Source organism: Lycorma delicatula, chromosome 1 (genome assembly GCF_047948215.1).
Source record: "Lycorma delicatula isolate Av1 chromosome 1, ASM4794821v1, whole genome shotgun sequence".
NCBI classification, from domain to species: domain Eukaryota; kingdom Metazoa; phylum Arthropoda; class Insecta; order Hemiptera; family Fulgoridae; genus Lycorma; species Lycorma delicatula.
The window spans coordinates 190,114,361-190,138,215 of record NC_134455.1 but is presented as its reverse complement, the minus strand read 5'-3'; the positions used below and the strand labels follow the sequence as shown (position 1 = coordinate 190,138,215).

Sequence of the window (23,855 nt, the reverse complement as noted above, 5' to 3'; positions counted from 1 at the left end):
GAAAATAAAAATAGAAGTATCACAGCTGACTATATAATCATACGCAACGAACGGAATAATCATTTTTTCAATCGTGCTAGCGTCGTCATCCAGAATAAACCGTATTTTAGTAGGTACCTGTGACGTAAGGCCGAGTAATGTAAACAATCCAGAAAAATATGGTGAATGGTTAAACGGCAGTTACATCGAGGTCATATAGGGATATATCCTGTTTGCTCAACTGGACGAAAACCAAAGACGCACCGTTTTCTTCATAAGTCATTGCTTGTTATCTACCGTCGCGTTTCATACAAATGCTTTTCTATTCTTTTGCTGTTTCATAAAATTGGAAAAATTTAAGGCAAGAATACGATTAGTGAATGCGGATTGAGTAGATGCTTCCTTTGCGGGGGGGGGGGGGACGAGTGAGCTTCCTTAACACGCTCAATCCCTGGGATCCCGACGATGCTGGAATCCAGCAGACGCTAGATTACGATAGGTTAGGATAGAGGTGTTTATAAATAACTAACAGTCTTGGATGGTAGAGTCTAAATATTGTTGAAATACAGTGTATTTAACATGCAGTCTAAAAAGAGTAGATTGCTACTTATTACGTGTGTTTATCGCTTAATGAGAGAAAATACGTTCTTTAAGTTTTTGGACGAGACGGTAATAATTTACCTGTAAGGAATTAAGATGTAAAACTCGTAACAGTTGAGAGCCGGTTTGAATCATCAATAAAATATTCGGAACATGGAATAAAATCAAGGCGAAGGTAGACAAAGAAATTTGGTCTCATCCACTATCCACTACCTACATAAACCAGTAAAACTGACACACTGAATCACTGCAATGAGTGATCTAAAATTTTTTTGTAAAAGAATATAATTTAATAAGGAACTGTCCGTTAAAGAATAATTTTTCCAAAAAAGGTAAATTGTTGTTAAAACAGCAGCTGCATTCTTGAGAATGAGTCGGAAATCTTTAGACAATCGAACTCAGTTACCATACTTACTGCTAGAAATGGTTTTGATAAATATATTTTAGCATTCAATTTTTTAAATTACAAACTTGAACACTTTGCTAATTAACACAAAATAAAAATTATTTTAAATTACGTGAGACCTGAAAAAAAATTCTCATTCTGAAAATTGAACTCCATCAGGAATCGTGAAAGTTCTTTTTATTTTTCTAAAAGTACAATCAACTGAAAAGCAGAATAAATTAGATACAACGTTTATAAAATTTCATATAAATTCATAAAATTTACTTAAATTAGTAGCAAATATATGTTATCATAACTATTTTTTAGAAAGAAAAAGAAACTTAAGTAAAATAACTTTTGTTTTGTACGAAGTAATAAACAAATTTACATATTATTAAAAAATTAATTTACACCACTACCTATAGTTATAAATAGCTTACAGTATAGGCTATTACAGTTATAGCTTTACGAAATATGGGATGTGTCTATGTCGAACAATGTAAATAATAGCATGCAGTTAGTTTATTCTATAAAAGAGAAACTATTTAAAAAAAAAAAAAACATTTTATCTCATTTCTGCATAATTGAAACCTTTTACGTACACTATTTATTCTAAGTAAGGTTTTTTTTTGGAACGACGACAGTTAACTGAGATTTTAAATTAATTTGACGGTAAATATTTGTTGAGCATATAAAGAGAATACAAAATCGACTCGCTTTCTGATTACAAATGCATACATACATACATACATATGCAATGAAGGTATAGAGAAAAATTTTAATCATCTTACTTGTAGCACCTAAACGAAATATACTAAAAAACTAATGACCCTTTCTATCCTGTGTTGCATTGAATCCTCAATCTAATCTGAAAAGAAATATTAAAGTAAAAACTTTTGGCAAATTCTTTTTCAAAAATGATTGCACTTTCCCTAGGACAGAAGATGGCAGAGAATGAAAAAATATACAAATTTTAATGAACATTTTACCTTCTCTCTCTTTTTCTGTTTAGCGGAACTATCATAAGGTATTATTTCAGAGGATGAACGAGGATATATGTATGAATGTAAAAGAGGTATAGCCTTGTACAGTCTCAGGTCGACCATTCCTGAGCTGTGTGGTTAATTGAAATCCGACCATCAAAGAGCGCCGATATCCACGATCTAGTATTCAAATCCGTATAGAAGTAAACACTGAACATTCCTACTTAAAACATTCCTCCGTTGGTGTTTGCTACTTGACGTTTTTAGATTTTTAGATTGAAATTAAAGGGTACGAAATAATCTTTAAGAAAAGGAACCCACTTTTACCGCTTTTTATGAGTTCCGAGTCGCTTATTAAAATCGAAGCAGCGAAATTTTCTCCCCGAAGATAATTTTCTTTTTTCACTAGGGTAAAGTCATTAAAAAGACACTAAAAAGTCAATTATTATCCTCAATGTAGTTATACATTTACAAATAGGAAACTTACATGTGCATCATTTTTCAACATAGTCCCTTTGCATTTCAACGCACTTGGTCTATCGTTGCACAAGCTTCCTGATGTCCTCATAAAAGAAGGTTTCCAGTTGATCTGCGAGCCAGAAATGCACCGTTTCTTTCACCGTTTCGTCCGACGTAAATCGACAGCCCCTTAATGCCTCTTTGAGACAAACAAATGGTAGTCAGAAGGGGCAAGATCAGAACTATACGGAGGATGAGCCAGTACTTCAAAGTTGAGTTTCTGGAGCGTTTCAGCAGTGTGGGCAGCAGTATGTAGACGGGCATTGTCGTGCAATAACGCAGCAGCAGTCCTCAGCGTTTGCTTCAAATTGCAGGCTTCAGCTTGTCAGTAGCATCTCACTGTAATGCGCACTGTTGATTGTCGTGCCTTTTTCCAGTACTGGGCTTGTGAGTCCCAAAAAACCGTATGCATCAGTTTACCTGCGGATGGTTGCATCTTGAACTTTTTTTTTGCAGAGCGAATTTGGATGTTTCCATTCCGTACTCTGCCGTTTACTCTCCGGTTCGTAATGATGGATCCATGTTTCGTCACCGGTGATGATTCTGTCTAAGAAGATGTCCCGTTCGTTATCGTAGCGATCCAAATGTTTTTGGCAGATGTCCAAGCGCGTTTGTTTATGCAACTGTGTGAGTTGTTTAGGGACCCATCTTGCACAGACTTTATGAAACCCAAGTCTGTTGTAGATAATTTCGTAGGAAGAACCGTGACTAATTTACAGATGATGTGCCACTTCATCAATAGTTACTCGTCTGTCTAAGAAAACCATGTCACGTGCACGCTCAATGTTTTCCTCATTTTTTGGCGGTAAACGGTCGTCCGGCTCCTTTGTCTTGCGTAACACTTGTGCGACTATTTATGAAGTTTTCAATCCATTCGTAGACACTTCGTTGCGGTAACACACTATTCGCGTACTGTACCGAAAGTCGTCGATGAATTTCGGCCCCTGATACACCTTCCGACCACAAAAAAACGGATCACTGATCTCTTCTTTGGTGCAAACAAAAATCGGAACAACCATGGTTAACGGCAGGGCAGCGATAATGGAACTAACCTAGCAGCATCAAACCTGCACAGACATAACAACAATTAAACCACGTCATCTACGCTACACGACAGTACTACCAGCATAAACAAAAATATAACTAAATTTCGGATCGTAATTGACTTACCCTCGTAAAGGGTTGCAAGAAACTCTGATAAAAAGATGAGGTTCAGAGCCACAGTAAACAGTTCTAAAAAAAGGATATGCCGGTAGATCATGCAGCCTTCCATTTTAAAAGATAGCGAGCAATAATTAAAATCGTACAAATAAAACGATACCAAGATGGATATGGAGGCTGGTACCATGAATTAGAAGTATTCAGTAGTTCTTAGATTTTTGTTTCCAGAAAGTTTTCCAAAAAACGAGTAATACAATTAGTTTTTGTTTACGTTAGCGTACATCAGCAACTTATTAAAAAAAACAAAAAACATGCGCTTAATTTTAGTGTACCAAGTTTACTGTGAAAGTAAACTTGGTACACTAAAATAGGACCTTTTAAGAAAATAATAAAAACCTAAAATTAAAATTGATTTATTGCTAAACAAACATCATCTGTAGATACAGAGGAATAAGTGAATGTAAATATAAATTCAAAAACGAAACAAACTAAATAAAGGAATACAACAAAAATTATATTTGATTTGAATTTTAGAAAAATTAACTAAATTAACAGACGAAGAAAAAAGCAGTACTGACGAAACATAAAATTATTTATACATCTATTTATAATAAAAATATGTAAGAACCACCGTTAACTAAAAATGATTCTGCACAGAACTGGGGCAACAGAATAAAAAAATAAAAGATTAGAAAACGTAGGAGATACAATTGGTTTGCTCAAATCTACATTTTTTTAACATCCTATATATTTTATAAACATTTATTATAAATACTTACTACTTACTTTACAAATACATATTAGTATTAAGAAACTACTATACACATGTTTAATGCAAAATTAGGCTAATAAGTATACTTTTGGGATGTTACGTACTCGTTTACACATCAAGCAAGAACGGCTGATCACTTGCGTAAAATTTCCAATTTTATATACAGAGTTTCCGTAAAATAATATTGGGGTTTTAAATGGTTATAGCTTCGGAACAAAGCATTGTAGACAGATGAACTGAACATTAAGTGAAGCAGAAACACTCCAAGTTTATGTATGCAAAAGCTAGCGTATGGGCGTTGTTTCCACTACATGCAAACAGCACTGCGCGTTAGTCATCGTGTTTGCGGTGCAGAGGAAGGTTCATGTGTGTTGTGGCTTGCTATGTTTGAGTCGGTTACACGTATTGTGCGTGAATGTCGTCGTGTGTACAGCGAAGACTCCCCCGCATTAAAATAACATTTGGCGACTGGAAAAACAACTCAAAGAAACAGGCAGCCTACTGAAGCAAACACGTCCAGGACGGCCGCCAGTGAAACGATTGAAGCTTAAAGAAGAAGTTTCTTGCGTAGCTCGATGAAATCCGTACGGAAGTGATCTTGTCTAGGGCATCCATAAAACAACTGTTCACAGTGTGTTAAAAAGACGGTTACGTTTCACTGCGTAAAAAATTAAGGTGTTACAACTTTATCCACCGTACAAAGTGAAACGATTTGATTTTACTGTAGACATTCTCGATAGATTAGAGCAGGATGATGGTTTTATAAACAAGTTAATTTTCAGTGATGAAGCAACGTTTCATGTTTCTGGAAGAGTACGTCGGCGTAATGTTCGTATATGGGGTACAGAACCTCCACATGCCATTACCGAACATCAGAGTGACTGTGAAAAAGTGAATGTGTGGTGCGTTATTGGACGAGACAGAGTTATTGGTCCCTTTTTTTGCTGAAAAAACAATAACGGGGAACACCTTCCTAGATATGTTACAAGGGTATGCAGCGCCTCAAAAACCGGAAAACCATTTTCCAGTTAGACGGAGCTCCTTTACATTTAATCGCAATCGTGCAGGATTTTCTTAACGAAATGTTTTCTCACCATTGGGTCGGACAAAAAGAATGGATTGTCTGGTCCCCAAACCTTACTTCCATGGATTTATATTTTTGAAGTTATGTAAAAATATAAGAATATTCCGTTCAAGTTCAAAATCTGGACCATTTAAAAGAAAGGCTCACTGAAGCTGTTTCTTTCATCATGCCGGATGTTCTCTGCCATGTATGTCAAGAGACTGAATATTGTCTTGACAACTAAGGAAGCACATATCGAAATCCACTGAACAGGTAAGAATCTTGGAATGTTTCTTCTCTATTTAACGTATAGTTCATCTCTCAACAGGGCTTTTGCAGAAGCTATAACAATTTATAACCCCAACTTAATATTTGCCCAGGATGTATTTCATTAAAATATTTTAAAGATTAAGAACCTTAATCCATGAATCAACCTTAATTAAGTCATTTATTGGCAAGAAAAATTGATGAACGTGATCTGTACTGACTACTCATTTACAAAATATTAAAAAAAGAGTGAAAAAATGAAAATTATACCAAAAAAAATTGCAGTTATGATATATTCATTTAATTTCACTGTTGCTGTTACATTTATTTTACGTACCCTATTACTTAGAATAAATAATTCCTAATATTTATTACCTAAATAACTGCTTAGGATATATAAATATATAAAAATTTAAAGAAAATAACTTGAAATTTCAGTCAGAGGTTGGTCGCATAAGTGGAAAAGTGATAAAATGACATATAAAACCAGCTAATTTTTAGTCTGAATGCAAAGTAAAGGCCGGTAAATATTACCACTTAGTGAATTACAGAAATTCAGGGAGTTCAGCTTATAAGTAATACGTATTCGGATGTGATGTACACGCTCTCGCTTATGTACGAGTACATTCACAGGCAGTGTTCGAAAAGTGCGTGTGAGTGAACCGTATAACAGAAGAACTTTTTTTACAATAATTAAGGCAAGATTCTATTTAATTTTATAGCAAGATCTACATTAATTCTCAGTTATATCTTCCCGGTTTCTCGACAAGGAATTTTCTTCCAAATGAAAAATGAATTTTAAGATACTTTTAAATTAATAAAACTTATATTTTTTCAAAACTAATGAAAAAGTTAAATATATGTAAATTCTAGAAGAAACTTTATGTAGAAGATTCATGACATTATAAAGTTTACTCCAATAATATAGTATACATCAGCCCGCTGTAACAGTATTAACGCTGCAATTGTTTCTGGAAATCAGACTACACAAATGAGTAAGGTAGTGTAATATTATATATACTCTTTCAGGTGTTGCACACTAATAAAAGTATATCAGTAGGTGCAACCGATTCAATAAAGGCAAGTCGTGATCGTGCTTTTGATAGATTTATTATTTTTAAAGCGTGCGAGACATCGTTAATAATATTTAAACAAAATTAATTATGTCCCACCTTTGTTATTCGTCTCATTTGTATTGCCATCGAAACTCATCCGTTAACCAAATAGGAAGATTGCGTTACCGTTTCTTACAGGCACGCGAAAGACAGGAAATTGAAACACAAAACTACTTTCAAACTAAATTAACAACTTTGTTTCTAGTCATTTGGTTAATAATAGCGATAATTATTATGACACGAAATATTATGAAAAGAATGAATGTGCTATAGAAATATAGAAAATCTTTCCGTTAATTATTGTAAAAATAAGGTCAGCTTCTATCAATTTATAGTCATACGCAAGCAAACGCTTACAGTTTTATGTATTATATATACCTTACAAATATATACACGCGCACATGTGTGATCGTGCGCATAAATTTCTTTACTATTTTATAGGCGTTACGTAAAAAGAATATGCAATTTAAGTTCTCTAAAAACGTACCTATCGAGTAGAATGAAGTTATATTAACAGGAAATTCATGTATACATGTCGTTAACCTACACGAAAGGAAATAAACGTCATGAAATCATTATGCTTTCCTTCAAGAAAAAGTAGGCAATAGCATATTTCTATAAAAAAAAAGTGTGTTACATTCAATCTACAAAAATAATCGTGTCGAGGTGGAAAATGGAACAGTGAACACGGCACTTACGTTTATTTTATGATCGATAGAGTGACCGTTTGATGTTATTATATTTTAAATAGAAAGATATAACAAAAATGCAATTGAAGCTACAGGTAGGGTGTATATTACATAATACAGCCTAAATGTTACACACACGGATAATGAAAATCTCAATAATAAAATAAACACTTAAAAATAGTTCTGGTGTAAAATACTTTTTAAAGAAAATGCTACGAAAGACACAGGTTCTATTTTATTTAATATTCTTTCCCGAAATAGTAGACCCGTTTTTTATACGTCTTCCTTGAAATTCGTATAAATAAACACAACAATTACGGAAATTTAATTTTATAAACTTATAGGGAAATGCCCGAGCATTTTATTTAAGTCTTTAACATTTTAATGAATCTTCTTTAACAAAAAATGCAATCGTAATTCAAAGTTCTTTGATGCTGTCTATCACAAAAACGTATATATCTGATTGAAGATACTACAGTACTATATAATAAAAAAATAATAATATGTTTGGATAAGCTATTATTTAAAAAGGTTTTTCTTTTTTCTTGGAGTTTACATGTAAGTCTTCTCTTTCTCGTTGAATTTTCCGCCCGAGATAGGAGGCATTTCTAGAAAATGAAAAGAAAAATATTCGTTATTCAATTAAAATGGAATTTAAAGCTATTATTTAACAACGAATTTTAGGATTTTTCAATCGTCAGTAAATTTTGTTCGTTTTTAATTTACATATTATATTTGTTTCAGCGTTTTGTTTTACAGTTTACACAAAACAAAATCTTTAGTTGTTCCAAAGGGATATTTGATTCAAAACGTTTCAATTAAAACCTTTTAAAAAAAAATTATTCGATCCCTTGCTCAACTATTATAGACTCAAATGTTATATTCCCTAAAGTAAACAGAAAATTTATTCGTAATTTTTAATTTTAAAATTATGCAATGTGAACTTTTCTTGGATAGATTTTGAAGCAAACTCTATGATATAATTCAACATTCATTAGCAGCACTCATTCCTGGCGTACACAAAATGTCGGTTAAAAACAATATTGCGCTACAAATTCTTCTGAAAAATCTTGTTTGAAAATTCAAACATTTTAGATTGACTTGTTAATCACGAAATTTAATTTGTAAAATGTAGTACGTTTTTTTTCCGGTAATTTTGACAAAAACATTTAATTGACATGACTATTGCGCTTATCTTCTTACCCTAGAATTATGAGTGTCTAACCTAAATTGCTTTCATTGTTTAATCTCTTAGTGATTCGAAAGGATCAGCTAGTTAATACTTCAAAAATGTCTTTTCAAAAATAAAAATACCTTCTCTCCTCTCTGAATTTCCTGTCTTGAAGTAGGAGGCCTTTACTTGCAATATAGTGGTCATAATTAACATGAATTTAAGATAAACTTGAGACTTTATTCATAAATTTATAGACGTAGTCATCATATCAATCTATGAAAACACTACAATTATGACAGCACTCAATTCAATAATCGCTCGTTTTATTTTACATTTTTGTTTCAACTTTTATAAAATAAAAGAAAAACATTTATTTTAATAGCACCACCGAGTAAAACTTTTGTAATTAAAATTAAATAAGCAAATAGCCTGAAACAGAACCTGCCTAACCACTCTTTAAAATGAGTTCTGCTACGTTGCAGTCCAGCGCGAGCTGTATCTTATATCTTTTGTCTTTTCTTCGTAAAGTGTATCTTTTGTTTAACGTTGTCGGTGTAAAACAATGTATTTATCCATCTAGAAAATTATGCTGTTAGCTCCCTTTAGGTAGCTAACAGCAAAATACTATCAAGTAAGGAAAACGCCTCGACTATTAAAATGTAAACAGTTAAGTAGCCTAAGCAAATTTCTACGGAGTTCATCGGGTCGTATTTAGTTACGTCATCGGATTTAATAAACAATTTTAAATTTAAAAAATCATTTAACTGAAACATTTTTTAAATTTATTATGAACTAAGATAACATATAATCAAACTTTTAACTTCGACGACTTACTTTGGTTCCTGATGTATCTACTCTGTTCATAAATGAATTACTGTTTAAATTTAATAATTATTAAATCTAAAATGTAAAACTTTTTTGCAGCGTAGACTCAACGGTTATTTAGTACTCTGTCAAAAAAAAACCAAATATTAAAGATTAAATATAAAAGCATAATTCTACGTAATTCTAAAATTGCGTTCAAAATAATTATGATAAGGGCCGATTTTTCTGGGCAGAAAAGGCGCAAAAGTCTTGCTTCAGCAGCCATCTATATTTTCTTATCAAACAGCAAAGCTCTTTATTAATAATAAATTTAGAGTTTCTACTCGATACCCCACATCATATATTGAAAATAAAATATGGCCTTCGCTGGAAGAGAATCAAGCTATTGAACCTGACAGTCCTAGGAGAGAAAGCGCAGCCATGTTCAGAATAAAAATTGGCTGTCTTGGAGCCCATCTGCACCGAATAAATATATATACTACAACTAGATGCGTTATTTTTAAGGCGGAAAATAGTGTTATGAACTGGGAGCCTATTATGAATGAATGTGATTTGATATTATCTATCAAATCACAAAAATCAAAAGTGTTGGAAAAATCTATTGGCGAGTACGGAAATTAATGACATAAAAATAAAATACATGATCTCAATAAATAATCATCACGTAATGCGTGTTACCATACTTTCTTGTAACTTATTACTAATTGTAAGGTTACTTATTTCATTACTGAATACTAATAAACTGTAAAATTAAGATAAAGGAGAATTACTATTCACAGCCGTTTTATTAAGTTAAACAGAACATGATCCAGACCCGACCAAACGTAGTGTAATTGTCTACTGAAGAGAAGTAAAAATAAATACTTCCAGTAGCAACTTCAGAAAAAAAAAAATCAATAATATCTCATGCATACAAATAATCAGGCCAAAAAAAAAAAAACTTAAGTTTATTGATTGAAAGATTTTATGAAAAATCATGTAAGTCTTTACAAATAGATCGTTCAAAAGGGCAGTGTTTTAATATATCTTAATCGTTATGTCGCTTTCCATTATACTTGCTTGCACAGCGACAATCAATTAATAATGAATGTGAATAACTTTGAAAATTGAATTACTTGAGTCTTCATGCTACATAATAGTTCAAGAATTCATGACCAAAACAGATAATGAATTATTTTTCTATAAAAGAGAGGGAATCAAGTCAGTTTCCATCGGGCTAATGACCGATGGACAGCGTATGAAAGGATACCGTGCCTGACCGAAATCAGTTAATCGTGAATTCGACGATCAAAAAGTTACTGAATATCAAAAAGTACATAAATATTCTGATTTCCGGCTTAATTAATCTAATGTTCATTAATTTTTATTTGTTTTAATTTTTGAGTAAAATCGAAAAATTAAGAATAATAATTTTGTAACATAGTTATAAAATTAACAGTTATAATATTTTATCAATATATTATTTCTGTTGGAACATTACTATTATTTAAATATAAACAAAATATCTAAAATAAATATAATTAATTTTGCATTTTGTAAAATCCACTCAAAATTGCACTTTACCACGCTTCCCTTGGGACTGCACCTCCATTAAAATATGAATACAGCCCCTAAGGAGAATCAGGATTTATTCACGCCTGCACTCCTCCCGCGTATAATCTTCATCAAAATAACGGACACATGTGGCACGTCTGTTTGATCTGCAGCATAGTTCCCACAATGTTATCTGGGGAAAGCACGCCATGTATGCTTCAGCAACCGATCGCACACGAACATTGTGAGTCCTATGTTGTCTTCCTTCCTGCAAGAATTTCATTTCTCAGAGAATCTTAACGTCCTGACGCACAAGTATGTTTAGAAGCATCCGTGTCCGGTAACGAACCGGGTCAACTCGTACCCAAATTCCCGTGTTTTTGGTCCAGTCATATTTCGCGGTACGGGATCAGCTTGTGAAACTATCTGTCCTTCATCGACTGATCCCATCTATCCTTCCACCTTCGGATAAGCGATGCCTCCGCATCCGGCTTACTTACTCCCCTAAATATCTACTCCCTCTTCAGAACGAGGAAATCCACTGACACAAGTCCGGGGCATACGCCCGTGGCATCGCGCGAATGTTGCTGTACCCGAAGCATACTTGAAGGGTCGCCAACCCTGTGCACCCGGCCAAGAATTACACGGGTTTTACTCCTTTAAATGCGACGGCCAGGCTGGTGAGCAGTACAAGACTTGTGAGAACAGCATGTGCGACACGATCCCGCTTCGAAGTGCGGGGACCCCCCGATGTTGGTCATTATCCGACCGATGGCGGCACTCTTGTTTAGGCTTTGACCGAAACTTCTACTACGTATCTTGGAAACTTGACGTTCCACGAGGTATATCACTACATGGAGAACCGTGGCACCGACCCTAAATCATACTCCTTCTTGAGTTCTAACCTAACAATTAGACATTCAGTGCAGATGAATACTAGTGAACCAAGTTACAAGAGATCAAAAATAAATAAAAACCAAATAGAATCAAAGCTTTAATTACAGAAAGGATGCAAAATACTCCAAAGTACAACTATAAAGTTGAAACATCTGTGCAAGGCAACAGCTATTAATCGAATATTAAATAATGCGCGATACAATATTCCTGAATTAATGAAATTAAATTAGAATTTGGACCTTTCATCTCAATATTTATTTTTTACAGTTATGTAGATAAGTCGCACAGAAAGATTTAGTGAGCAAATGTTTTAATTTTTTATTTTTTTTATTTTTGACAAAATTTTGTAAAATAAAAATGAAAATGAGTAAAATTTGATAGCAATGAAGGACCTCCCATAGATAAATATTTGTCAGTTTTGAACTACTACCGTTTACTATTTAAGTTTTTTTTAAAATTAGTGCATCTAATTCTTATGAATTAAAATATTGTACATTTATATATTTGCTGTTTCTTACAGTCAAGTACTGTGCATCTAGGATACCTAAAAAAACGTATTTTTCTGCAGTTAAAGCTTAGTATTACAACTGCAGAATCTGTTCCATAAATCACATCAATATGTTTGGCACGGGCGATAAGCAAAGCAATTTTTTTAAAAGCAGATAGTTCTGAAAAAATAATCTTTTAATTTTAGAAGTAAAATAATTTGTAGATGCTGATTGTCTATGAATAAATAATTATCTATGGACAACAATGGATCGCATTCAAATTAAGACTTCTGTTCATTTATCCACTGAATGTAATAAAATAGTTTCATTTATATTTTATTACGTGGTAATAAAATTCCAATATCAGTTGTTTCGTAAATAAAACAGCTGACTTTCTACATTAACTTGACTTTAGATTTGTTTTTAATTAAAGTCTTATTTCTCTAATTAATATTGATTTTATCTATAACACTTTTCTCAAAATTAAATTCTCTACAAATCTTTATTAGTCGATCTACTTTCTGGCCTGAGTAAACATATTTTTGAATTTGTCTACATGTCAAATTTTCGATTTTTAATTCACTATTAGCATAATACAATTAGAACATCACCTACAGATGAATATTTCACTTTGACAGACGATTAGATTTAGTACAATTATAGGTTTATTGAACACTTATTTCAAGAATGTCATTAAAAGATTCTCACTAAAGGGTCTTCAATAAGAAAGGAATTTTATATAAATTTCTTACAACAGAAACACTTCAGAAATTACACCATACTTATAGAAACAGGGTTATTATTGGTGTATAGATACGATTTGTGGTGTAGAAGAGGGCCCACGTGGCACTACGCTTTTTGAATAACGTTAGATTTTATTAAAGTATATTAAGATTAAAAAAAATTTTTGCAATTAAGGTAACAGCTATAAATAAAAATACTTAAATTCTATTACAGAATTACTATTAATAAATAGGGACATCTATAATAATTGAATGACATATCTCAACTGTTTTTCATACGCTTATATATTAAATGAACTTTCATTTAAAGTACTTCCATTCCGCGCTTGTTACTACGTCAGACAAACTAAACCAACTTAGTTTGAAATTATTGAAAATTCTTTTAATAAAATGTATTTATTTTTATATGTTCTAAAAAGAAATAAATACTTTTTATATTTTATTACACGGATAACTATTTCTTTCGTAAACTGTAATGACAATAAATTTATGCAATTTGTGGAAAAGTAGTAACAATAAAAAAAAATCAAGAGATGAATAATAGATTAAGCATATACACAATTCATTTTTAAACCGAATGAGCGAATTTCTGTTTCAACGTGTTTAAATAATTAAGGCCTCGTATATCTCTAGATTTTTGAGGAGGACATCGCAAGAGGTCTGAGTAAAAAAGATATGGTAGAAAATGTAGAAGAAGAATGGGAGAATGTTAAAAAGGAAATTCTTAAATCAGCTGAAGCAAACTTAGGCGGAATAAAGAGAACTGGTAGAAAACCTTGGGTTTCAGACAATATATTGCAGCTGATGGATGAACGTAGAAAATATAAGAATGCTAATGATGAAGAAAGTAAAAGGAACTATCGGCAATTAAGAAATGCTATAAATAGGAAATGCAAACTGGCGAAAGAAGAGTGGATTAAAGAAAAGTGTTCAGAAGTGGAAAGAGAAATGAACATTGGTAAAATTGACGGAGCATACAGGAAAGTTAAGGAAAATTTTGGGGTACATAAATTAAAATCTAATAATGTGTTAAACAAAGATGGTACACCAATATATAATACGAAAGGTAAAGTCGATAGATGGGTGGAATATATTGAAGAGTTATACGGAGGAAATGAATTAGAAAATGGTGTTATAGAGGAAGAAGAGGAAGTTGAGGAGGATGAAATGGGAGAAACAATACTGAGATCTGAATTTAAGAGAGCATTAAAAGATTTAAATGGCAGAAAGGCTCCTGGAATAGACGGAATACCTGTAGAATTACTGCGCAGTGCAGGTGAGGAAGCGATTGATAGATTATACAAACTGGTGTGTAATATTTATGAAAAAGGGGAATTTCCGTCAGACTTCAAAAAAAGTGTTATAGTTATGATACCAAAGAAAGCAGGGGCAGATAAATGTGAAGAATACAGAACAATTAGTTTAACTAGTCATGCATCAAAAATCTTAACTAGAATTTTATACAGAAGAATTGAGAGGAGAGTGGAAGAAGTGTTAGGAGAAGACCAATTTGGTTTCAGGAAAAGTATAGGGACAAGGGAAGCAATTTTAGGCCTCAGATTAATAGTAGAAAGAAGATTAAAGAAAAACAAACCAACATACTTGGCGTTTATAGACCTAGAAAAGGCTTTCGATAACGTAGATTGGAATAAAATGTTCAGCATTTTAAAAAAATTAGGGTTCAAATACAGAGATAGAAGAACAATTGCTAACATGTACAGGAACCAAACAGCAACAATAACAATTGAAGAACATAAGAAAGAAGCCCTAATAAGAAAGGGAGTCCGACAAGGATGTTCCCTATCTCCGTTACTTTTTAATCTTTACATGGAACTAGCAGTTAATGATATTAAAGAACAATTTAGATTCGGAGTAACAGTACAAGGTGAAAAGATAAAGATGCTACGATTTGCTGATGATATAGTAATTCTAGCCGAGAGTAAAAAGGATTTAGAAGAAACAATGAATGGCATAGATGAAGTCCTACGCAAGAACTATCGCATGAAAATAAACAAGAACAAAACAAAAGTAATGAAATGTAGTAGAAATAACAAAGATGGACCCCTGAATGTGAAAATAGGAGGAGAAAAGATTATGGAGGTAGAAGAATTTTGTTATTTGGGAAGTAAAATTACTAAAGATGGACGAAGCAGGAGCGATATAAAATGCCGAATAGCACAAGCTAAACGAGCCTTCAGTAAGAAATATAATTTGTTTACATCAAAAATGAATTTAAATGTCAGGAAAAGATTTTTGAAAGTGTATGTTTGGAGTGTCGCTTTATATGGAAGTGAAACTTGGACAATCGGAGTATCTGAGAAGAAAAGATTAGAAGCTTTTGAAATGTGGTGCTATAGGAGAATGTTAAAAATCAGATGGGTGGATAAAGTGACAAATGAAGAGGTATTGCGGCAAATAGATGAAGAAAGAAGCATTTGGAAGAATATAGTTAAAAGAAGAGACAGACTTATAGGCCACATACTAAGGCATCCTGGAATAGTCGCTTTAATATTGGAAGGACAGGTAGAAGGGAAAAATTGTGTAGGCAGGCCACGTTTGGAGTATGTAAAACAAATTGTTGGGGATGTAGGATGTAGAGGGTATACTGAAATGAAACGACTAGCACTAGATAGGGAATCTTGGAGAGCTGCATCAAACCAGTCAAATGACTGAAGACAAAAAAAAAAAAAAAAAAAAATATCTCTATATAGGGTATAGTACTTTGGAAGCTACACAACACGGTGGTCATTCACAGTGGCGACTATCGTGAAATTTTCAATAATTCGCTAAATTTTTCAAACTTAATTTTTTTTAAATTACTGTTTGGATAGGAGGGTTTTGGAGGTACAGAGTTGAGTACTTCGCGTACATCTAAACCAGGATTGAATTTATTTAAAACTACATTCTAAGCAATTAAAGAAAATATGCTAACAATTATTTTCAAAAAACATGATCCATCCCCAGTCTTTTAATTAAATTTTACTGGCATAAAATAAAAAACTTCCTTTCTCGTATCGTAAAATCCGTTAAGAAAACCGGCTATGTTTTTTTTTTATATTACCTTAGTTTTTAAGAGCTGAAATAGTTATTTCTGAAATTTTTACCAAAAATGAATATTTTATTTACGCAGTTTGAATGCGATGAAAGGTAATTTACAATATTTAATTTCTTATGAATAGATTAATTTTTATTTAAAAGAGATTGTTTTGTTAACAACATACCTAACAACGATTTTTATAGCACATTTATTTTCCCGTAAGTTATAGTATTTGTATATTTTGTAAGAAGAGAAAGTATGGTGATCGTACTAAAGTTCTTCTTTTTACGTTTCATATATCTTTTGAATCAAAAATTAATGTCGAAAAACGTAAAAAAACAAAAAAAAAATTTTAATTCTGCTTTTTCGTTGGTTCACGCGCTTGCGCGCGTGTGAGTGAAAACACCCATTTTAGGTTAAAAACTCGGAATTGCTTGACCGAAAATCTTAAAATTCTGCATATCAACTTCTGTATACAAATGTTATTAAAATAAAGTTTGGAATCGTTGTTTCATAGGTATGAAGTGATAAAACGGAGGACACTGTCAAATCTTCAGTCATTTTTAGGGAAAGTTTAGCAACAAAGAAAGGATGAAATTTACATTTCAATTATAATTCTGATATAAGCTTTTAATATAATTTACTAAAATTCCAAAAAAATATAATGGATTCATCCCGCATAGTACAAGAAAACTGAGTAGTTATAAATTTAGTTCCTGAAATGAAAATGATGTTTATTTTTAGGTCATTACTCAAGGATTAATTGGTTACGTGCTTGGTTAAATTTTATTAACTTACATTAAAATAACGTATAAAAGTATATAGAAAATACGGGGTAAAGTGCAATGTACATTAAAATACAGGAATGACCTTCAATAAAACGTTAATAAACGGCATGACCTTTAGGTCGCAAGAAGCCTACTAATATTACATTACGCTGTAATGTATTGTAGAAGGATAGGAAGGGATTTAAAATCCCTTAATCTGACATAGCTATGGAAATGTCATTGTTTGACATAACATTAACTACTAGCAAAAAAAAAAAATTTCGCCTCTAATTTATCAGACGGAAGACATCATTTAAGAATATTAGATGTTCCGTCACGTTAAAATTAACTAACTGTAAAAATTAGAAAAGTTATATTTTTATACCTGTCACTTTATTTTATAAATGGTAATGACTAGTAAAATTATAATACCAGTTTCATGTAAACTTTCTCGTTGTAATTAATGATTGATTACTATTAATCTTCCACTTCACATTTTACAACGAAACTGTTGAAAAAATCTTTTTGACTGCCGTTAGATTAATCACAGCTTTTGTATTAATATTAGACATGACAAAATACACATCAATAAAGACCCCTACCTACAACCGATCAAAAGAAGAAATCAGTTGCAGAATATGGAATATAGCTACTAAAAGACACGCCTACCAAAAGGTAGTAAGTAAACGATGATCATAACGTATTACATGATAGTAGCAATTTTGTCATTTTCCATAACCGCCCAACCAGACCACCCAAAATATGCCACAGCCACTTTCAAAAATTACAAGACCGATGCCAGGCTCATTACAGAAAATGAGGAATGATGAATGTCAGTTCGAAAATATATAAGAACATCAATATCGTCAGGGAAAGCAACTCTCATAAGTGCACTTGTAGCTCAGAACTATATTTCCATCACGACCGTAGAAATACGGACAGATATATAAAGAAACAAGCTTTATATGAAACAATGCATTATTAGTCACCAATCGTTGGGGTAAAGGAAAACAGTTAATGAATTTAGAATTCATAATAACCAACTAAAACCGTGAATTAATATCAAACTGTCTAATTTTCCCTTTCGTTTTTTTTTAACGTCAAAATTAAAACTTATTTATAAGGAGTTGTATGATCTCATTAGTAATCAGGAAATTATGAAGTTATTATCCAGATACACCCAACAACATACCAATTCAATTATGAGATTTACATTCCTTTTTAAAAAATTGTAACAGTTATAACTATGCATACAATTTATTTACTTAAAATATAAGAATGACATAAAGTACGAATATTTAACATTTAAGAGAAATTATCGTAATTGGTAAGAAAAATTATCACTTAATCGTGAATTTATTATAATAGAACTGAACTATCTAAACGTTTCGGTAGCTAATTATTCTGTAGTACGCTCACATAATTAAACATTCTTAAAACTTCTTTTGCAGATGAATAAAAAGTTTGTTTCATCTCGTAGTAATAAAACCTATCCTAAAAATTGCGCACCTGTAGGTTTTATCCTCAAAAATTATAGTTTCACACACGGTCGCACATTTGATTAGATTTTATAATCGACATTAAATGGCATTTATTTAGGAATAATTTAATTAGGTATAAATTTCTTAAAGGACCTCCTAATGAACAGATTTTTCCCCTTACCACTGAGGTTGGACCTGCGTCTAATACATTGCACAACCTCAGCGGGTGCCTCGCTTTAAACCCTTCGGAACCCGCGGGATCCGAAGAAGTTGTACCCCACGGGAGTCGCTCACGCGGTAGGTTGGAACTCGGTATTTTCTTTGCCAGGCCTCAAATCAGATCCCACCCGTGAGGGAGAGACCCAGTCGGGACTGCGGCCTTTTATTTACCACGAACACGAGGAATCCCCGATCAGTCATCAAGGGCAGCCCGCCTCAGCGAACCACCCTCTCATGAGCAGGGTTGCCCTCGGAAATCCCTACCTGCAGATCGCTCACCATCCCATTCCCTAGCTTTCTTTGCTTTGGCACGTAGAATTATTGTGACCATTGTTGCAACCTGGTCCCATTCATGTCTACCTTTCATCATAAATGGGACAGTCTCTTCTGGTGTTATGTTAGGAAGTCCCGTTTTGACGAATCTCGTCCCATCTGTTACAAATATAGATTGTAATTTCGGCCGTATCACTTTCATCGCAATACCTACATGTCCGCGTAGCTCGCTTGCCGACATAACCGAGCCCTAACCAGCCCTGCGTCTGTACTGCAAAAAAAGCCAGTCGTAACATACTCAAGTCAAACTATCTATTACCAAAATTTAAGACATTAATTAATTAAAAAATAAATTAAGAATTAAAACAAAAATTTTAAAATTCGGCAACGCTGCTTAAACTTATTTTGATTGTCATTCGATTTTAAATACGTATTATAAAGTACAACGGGCTTTGATTAGTTTTTTACATAATTATATGAAACTCAAAAATAATAAATCTATTAAAAAGTATGTGAGTTCCTGTGGAAATCCGGAAACTTCCGGGATACATTCTGCATCGGTACTGATTCGGAACCCATCGGTAATTGCTACGGGGTCCCTACTTTTGAAGGAACTTTGAACATGTAAATAAATAAATTTTATCTCCTAGTCGAGCACTGGACTCGAATACGGGAATACTGGACTGAACACGGGCCTAATCAGGCCCGTGTTGTAAATTAGAATCTACTACAAATGGTGCCCAGAAGCACGACAAAGGATCCCATAAAAATTACAATTAACTGGACGATTAGGCCCGTTTTTTACTAATTCCACTCGGAATCTCAGATGTTCAACTTTTGCTTAATGATAACACAATCAAAAAGTACAACTCGTACACTAGAACGTTGTACAAGGATGTAAGCTTTAAAGCAAAGGTAACGAAAGGAAGTTTCTTTTTCTAAAAAAAAATTAGCGTAGAAAAACACTACGTATAAAATTTAATAGTCTGTTAATATTAAAAGGTAATAGATTTAAAGCTAAAACAGTCGCATAAAATTCTTTTTAAAAAAGATATATCTTGTATGATATAAAATCGTTCTGCTTACTTTATTCACAGATGAAAAGTGAACAATATACCATTTATTATAATTTCGGAAAAATAATTTTATTACCCAGTAAAGCACGGACGTGCTTAGGTAAATACCTAAACAGAAATATATTTGAAATTTTAAAAGGCTTCATCTTCCCTCTTCTCTTTTATTTTTGAAAACGTTAATGGATTGAAAAGTACCATTCATCTCCCGAAAGATATCAAATATTGCCGTTTGAGAATAACATTTTTATTCCTCTCGGGAAATGTTTATATTTATGACCGAAGAGAGAACTTAGTAATACCCTCTATGGTGAACTCAGGACCATTATGAATTTATAATATTTTAACCGTTTATAATAAGTGGGAAACAAACCTGTCAATAAAAGAAAAAAAACACTCAAGAAATAATTTATAACTATATTCATAAAATGTATTTTTTTTTTTATTTTAAATTAATTTTCGTTAATTCTTAATTATTACTGTCACTTTTCTTGAAACGTTTGATTGTTGTAATATAAATATTATTATTATTATTATTACTCAGTCTCCTTTAGATTTCTAGCAACGGTAGAATTTTTTTTAATCATTAATCTAACCAGGAAACTTAAATATAATTGCTTTTCAACTGCTGCAATAAAAAAGAAAACTTTTGATCCAATCATAATTATCTCTTTTAATTAACAAAATAAAAATAATTATCAAAAGAAATAAGTTATAATTTAAATATTCCGATAAAAAATTATATATAATTTTTAAAATATCATGGAAATATTAAATTTATAAACCGATTATAATTAGTACCACTACATTTTAATTTAATGAGTTTTATTACTAAACAAATTTACTAGATTTTTATTTTAAAATTCGTATTTATATCTAATGGAATTTTAATTTCACTTTAAACAAAAGTTCTCGGTGGAATAACGAAGCTAAACTCTGTAGGTATTCATGTCATTATGAAGTAGGTAAGAATAATTAATTTCAAATATTAAAAAGTAAAAGAAATAAAATTATTGTAGTGTATTTTTAATTAAATCTCATTCACAGTGAAAGCAATTAATTACACAAAAATTATAAATTACAACGGGTTTTGTAATTTATATAACTTCAATGCTATATAACTCTAAAACAATCTGAGGTTTTACGTAACTAATTTAATTTAATAATAAGGTTACACTATTTTTACTGTTTTTGAAAAATCACCTTTAATGTTTAATTTCTTGATACACAAAAAGTTTTTTTTTTTGTAATTTACATAATTTCTTTACCTGATCGCTGATGACTTCATACAACGAAACAACTCATTAAGACAGACTCAAGGATCAAATAAAAATGAGAACACTCAAGAACCTTTTACCAAAGTAAAAACGAAATAGAGAATTTGATTATTAAACAATAATTTTAAAGAGATTATGTATATATCTTGATATATAAAAAGCCAAACCGGTTTTAAAAAAGATTTTAAACTGAAAAATTAAGCAACATTACCTCACTGAGAGTGGTGCAGCAGTAAGCAAACGGTTGGTTAATTTACAATATATTACCTACCACCTAAACTCTAAACCTGGATTGGCCCTCGATCCCTTTTCGACTTTCTAAAAGTATGGTAAAGTAAAGTTTTTGTCTTAGAGAAGGCCGATAAAAAAAATCTTTTAACTGTAAGTAACATATCTTACTAAAAAAATAATTTTTTTATTGTAAATCATTTAATATTCAGCTTATCCTATCGTATAAAATAAGAAATATTAAAAGAAGAATATTCAAGTTAAGTCATAATTTCCTATGAAAGATGCAGTTCTTTGCATTCTGCTGTGTTAATTTGCATAATGTATTTACATAGTGCCAGTGTAGGGTCGATGCTATACCGTCTAATTTTTTAAGAATATTATTATATTTTTTTAAAATCCTTCATTATAACAGCAAAAGGTTATGCGACTTTTCTGCGAACAATTTTCTTATTTACCTTGTTTATTCTTTTATTTTCTACTAAAGTGAATTGTAATAAAGAGTTAAATACGAGTATGAAAAAATCATTCTGATGCCGTTGTTAAAAGACTGACAACTTTTCGTAAACGTTAAAACACTATAAAAAAAAGTTCATTATATAAAAAAAAGTTATAATTATGTTTCTAACTAGTTTGTCCTTAAAAAGTCTCCCTATAAAACTAGGCAGGAGATAATTACAGAAAAATTACATTTTTTATAGTATACGCTTCAAAATGTAAAAAAAAAGGTATTTCCGTTATCTCGAAAACTATATATTCGTTGAATGGAAAGCAATCCCTTTGTACTTTTTTTAAATTTCATCATTTCAAGATATCATGTACTTTATTGAATCGACTCCATAAAATAATTAAAACTGAATAATATTAAATAAATTTTTAAAATTTGCTTTATACTTTTTAGTCGTACTTTAATGAAATTATTCATACACTGCTGACTTTAATTAGTAGATTAATTTGGATTTCAAAAGATAATAATATTATATATTGAAATTATTACACCTGCACCCTTAATTTACCCCCTCTCCCGCTGTACGGGGAGAAGTAATGGTGGAATATTATATTGTCACCTGACCTTAATAACTGTGCAAAATTTCATCAATCCACAATGACAGGAAGTATGTTCAAGATTTGAGGACAAACATGAAATAAAACATTGAGTTAAAGAAAAGCAAGTAAAAATCTATTTAAAATTCTAAACCTAAAAAAAAAATCATTTAAAACTCTTTTATAAGATGCAAGAAGAGAGAAGTTTTAAAACAAGGAAAAAACTTCAATAAAGATAACTATATAATGACGAATTTAGTTTTTCGAATCCTAGAGAGAAGGAAACTGGTAACTGTAACATGATGCTATGAGATTTAGAAAAGTATTATCTTAGATGAGATGCGCCGTTTCCAAGATTGTATGCCGTGCACAAGTGCCCAATTGTAATAATTTAAACATTCAAATCATTACGAAATTTCATACACGTACAACTTTTACGTATATAAAAAATATATATACCTACAAAGCTGAAAGTTTGGGTAAAATTTCAGATAAAATAAGCATAAATTAGATTGATTACTAACTTTAATGGTTTGGAAAGGGTAAAAAAATGAATAACCAACACTATTTATTTTATTCTTTACATTTGGACATTTGAAATTTTGTTAAGTGGTAGTAAATAATAATTATTGATGAAATTATTTTCAATAACGAAATTCTAGCAGATGAATGAAAAAGGACATAAAATTGTAATTAATTTTACCTGAATTTAATCGTAATTAATTTTCCAATCGACTGCGTTTGTGTGTTAGACGTGCTTGTGGATAGACATTTCTTACAACATAGTAAGTCTGTATCAGAATGCAAGCCCTAATAGGTTAATATTTTCGGCAACAAACCTAATGATTATATAAAATTGGCTGGCGCCAAAATTTTACTTTTCACCGCATAGAATCGGTGATACATAAAAACTTTGAGGTTGTTATTTGGTTTTTAGATTATGGTCGGAAAATTTAGTTTTTTAAAATATTTTTCGAGCTAGTATTAAATGTCTTGTGAAAGAAAGAAAACGAACGGTATTTATGAAATGTAAATGCTATTTCATAAAACTATTCGTTCTCTTTATCATAGTCATTCCATGTCAGTAGAAAAACAACTGAGTTAATTAATATTACTTCTTTAAAGAACATTCCTGTATCTGAATTGCTAAAATTTACCAATAGTTAAAACATCGTATATTTAAAATCCGAAGCAAAACACTTATACAAATCTTGCATATATATTATGCAAAACTCTTTATATCGGTACATTATAGATTTGTTA

The 23,855-nt window shown here is 31.6% G+C and overlaps 1 protein-coding gene across 2 annotated transcripts in view; it reads right to left on the bottom strand.

Annotated features, from left to right (window-relative positions):
- LOC142326403 (kelch-like protein 17) overlaps nucleotides 1-23,855 on the bottom strand; it is a 284,480-nt gene that overhangs the window by 187,301 nt on the left and 73,324 nt on the right. Inside the window, exon 2 of one of the 2 annotated variants that reach the window (XM_075368893.1) lies at nucleotides 9,542-9,657. The exons of the other annotated variant lie outside the window; for it this stretch is intronic. Coding sequence (XP_075225008.1) covers nucleotides 9,542-9,571 — 30 coding nt within the window. The 5' untranslated portion in view covers nucleotides 9,572-9,657. The remainder of the gene's footprint in view (nucleotides 1-9,541; nucleotides 9,658-23,855) is intronic. 2 annotated transcript variants of the gene reach the window in all.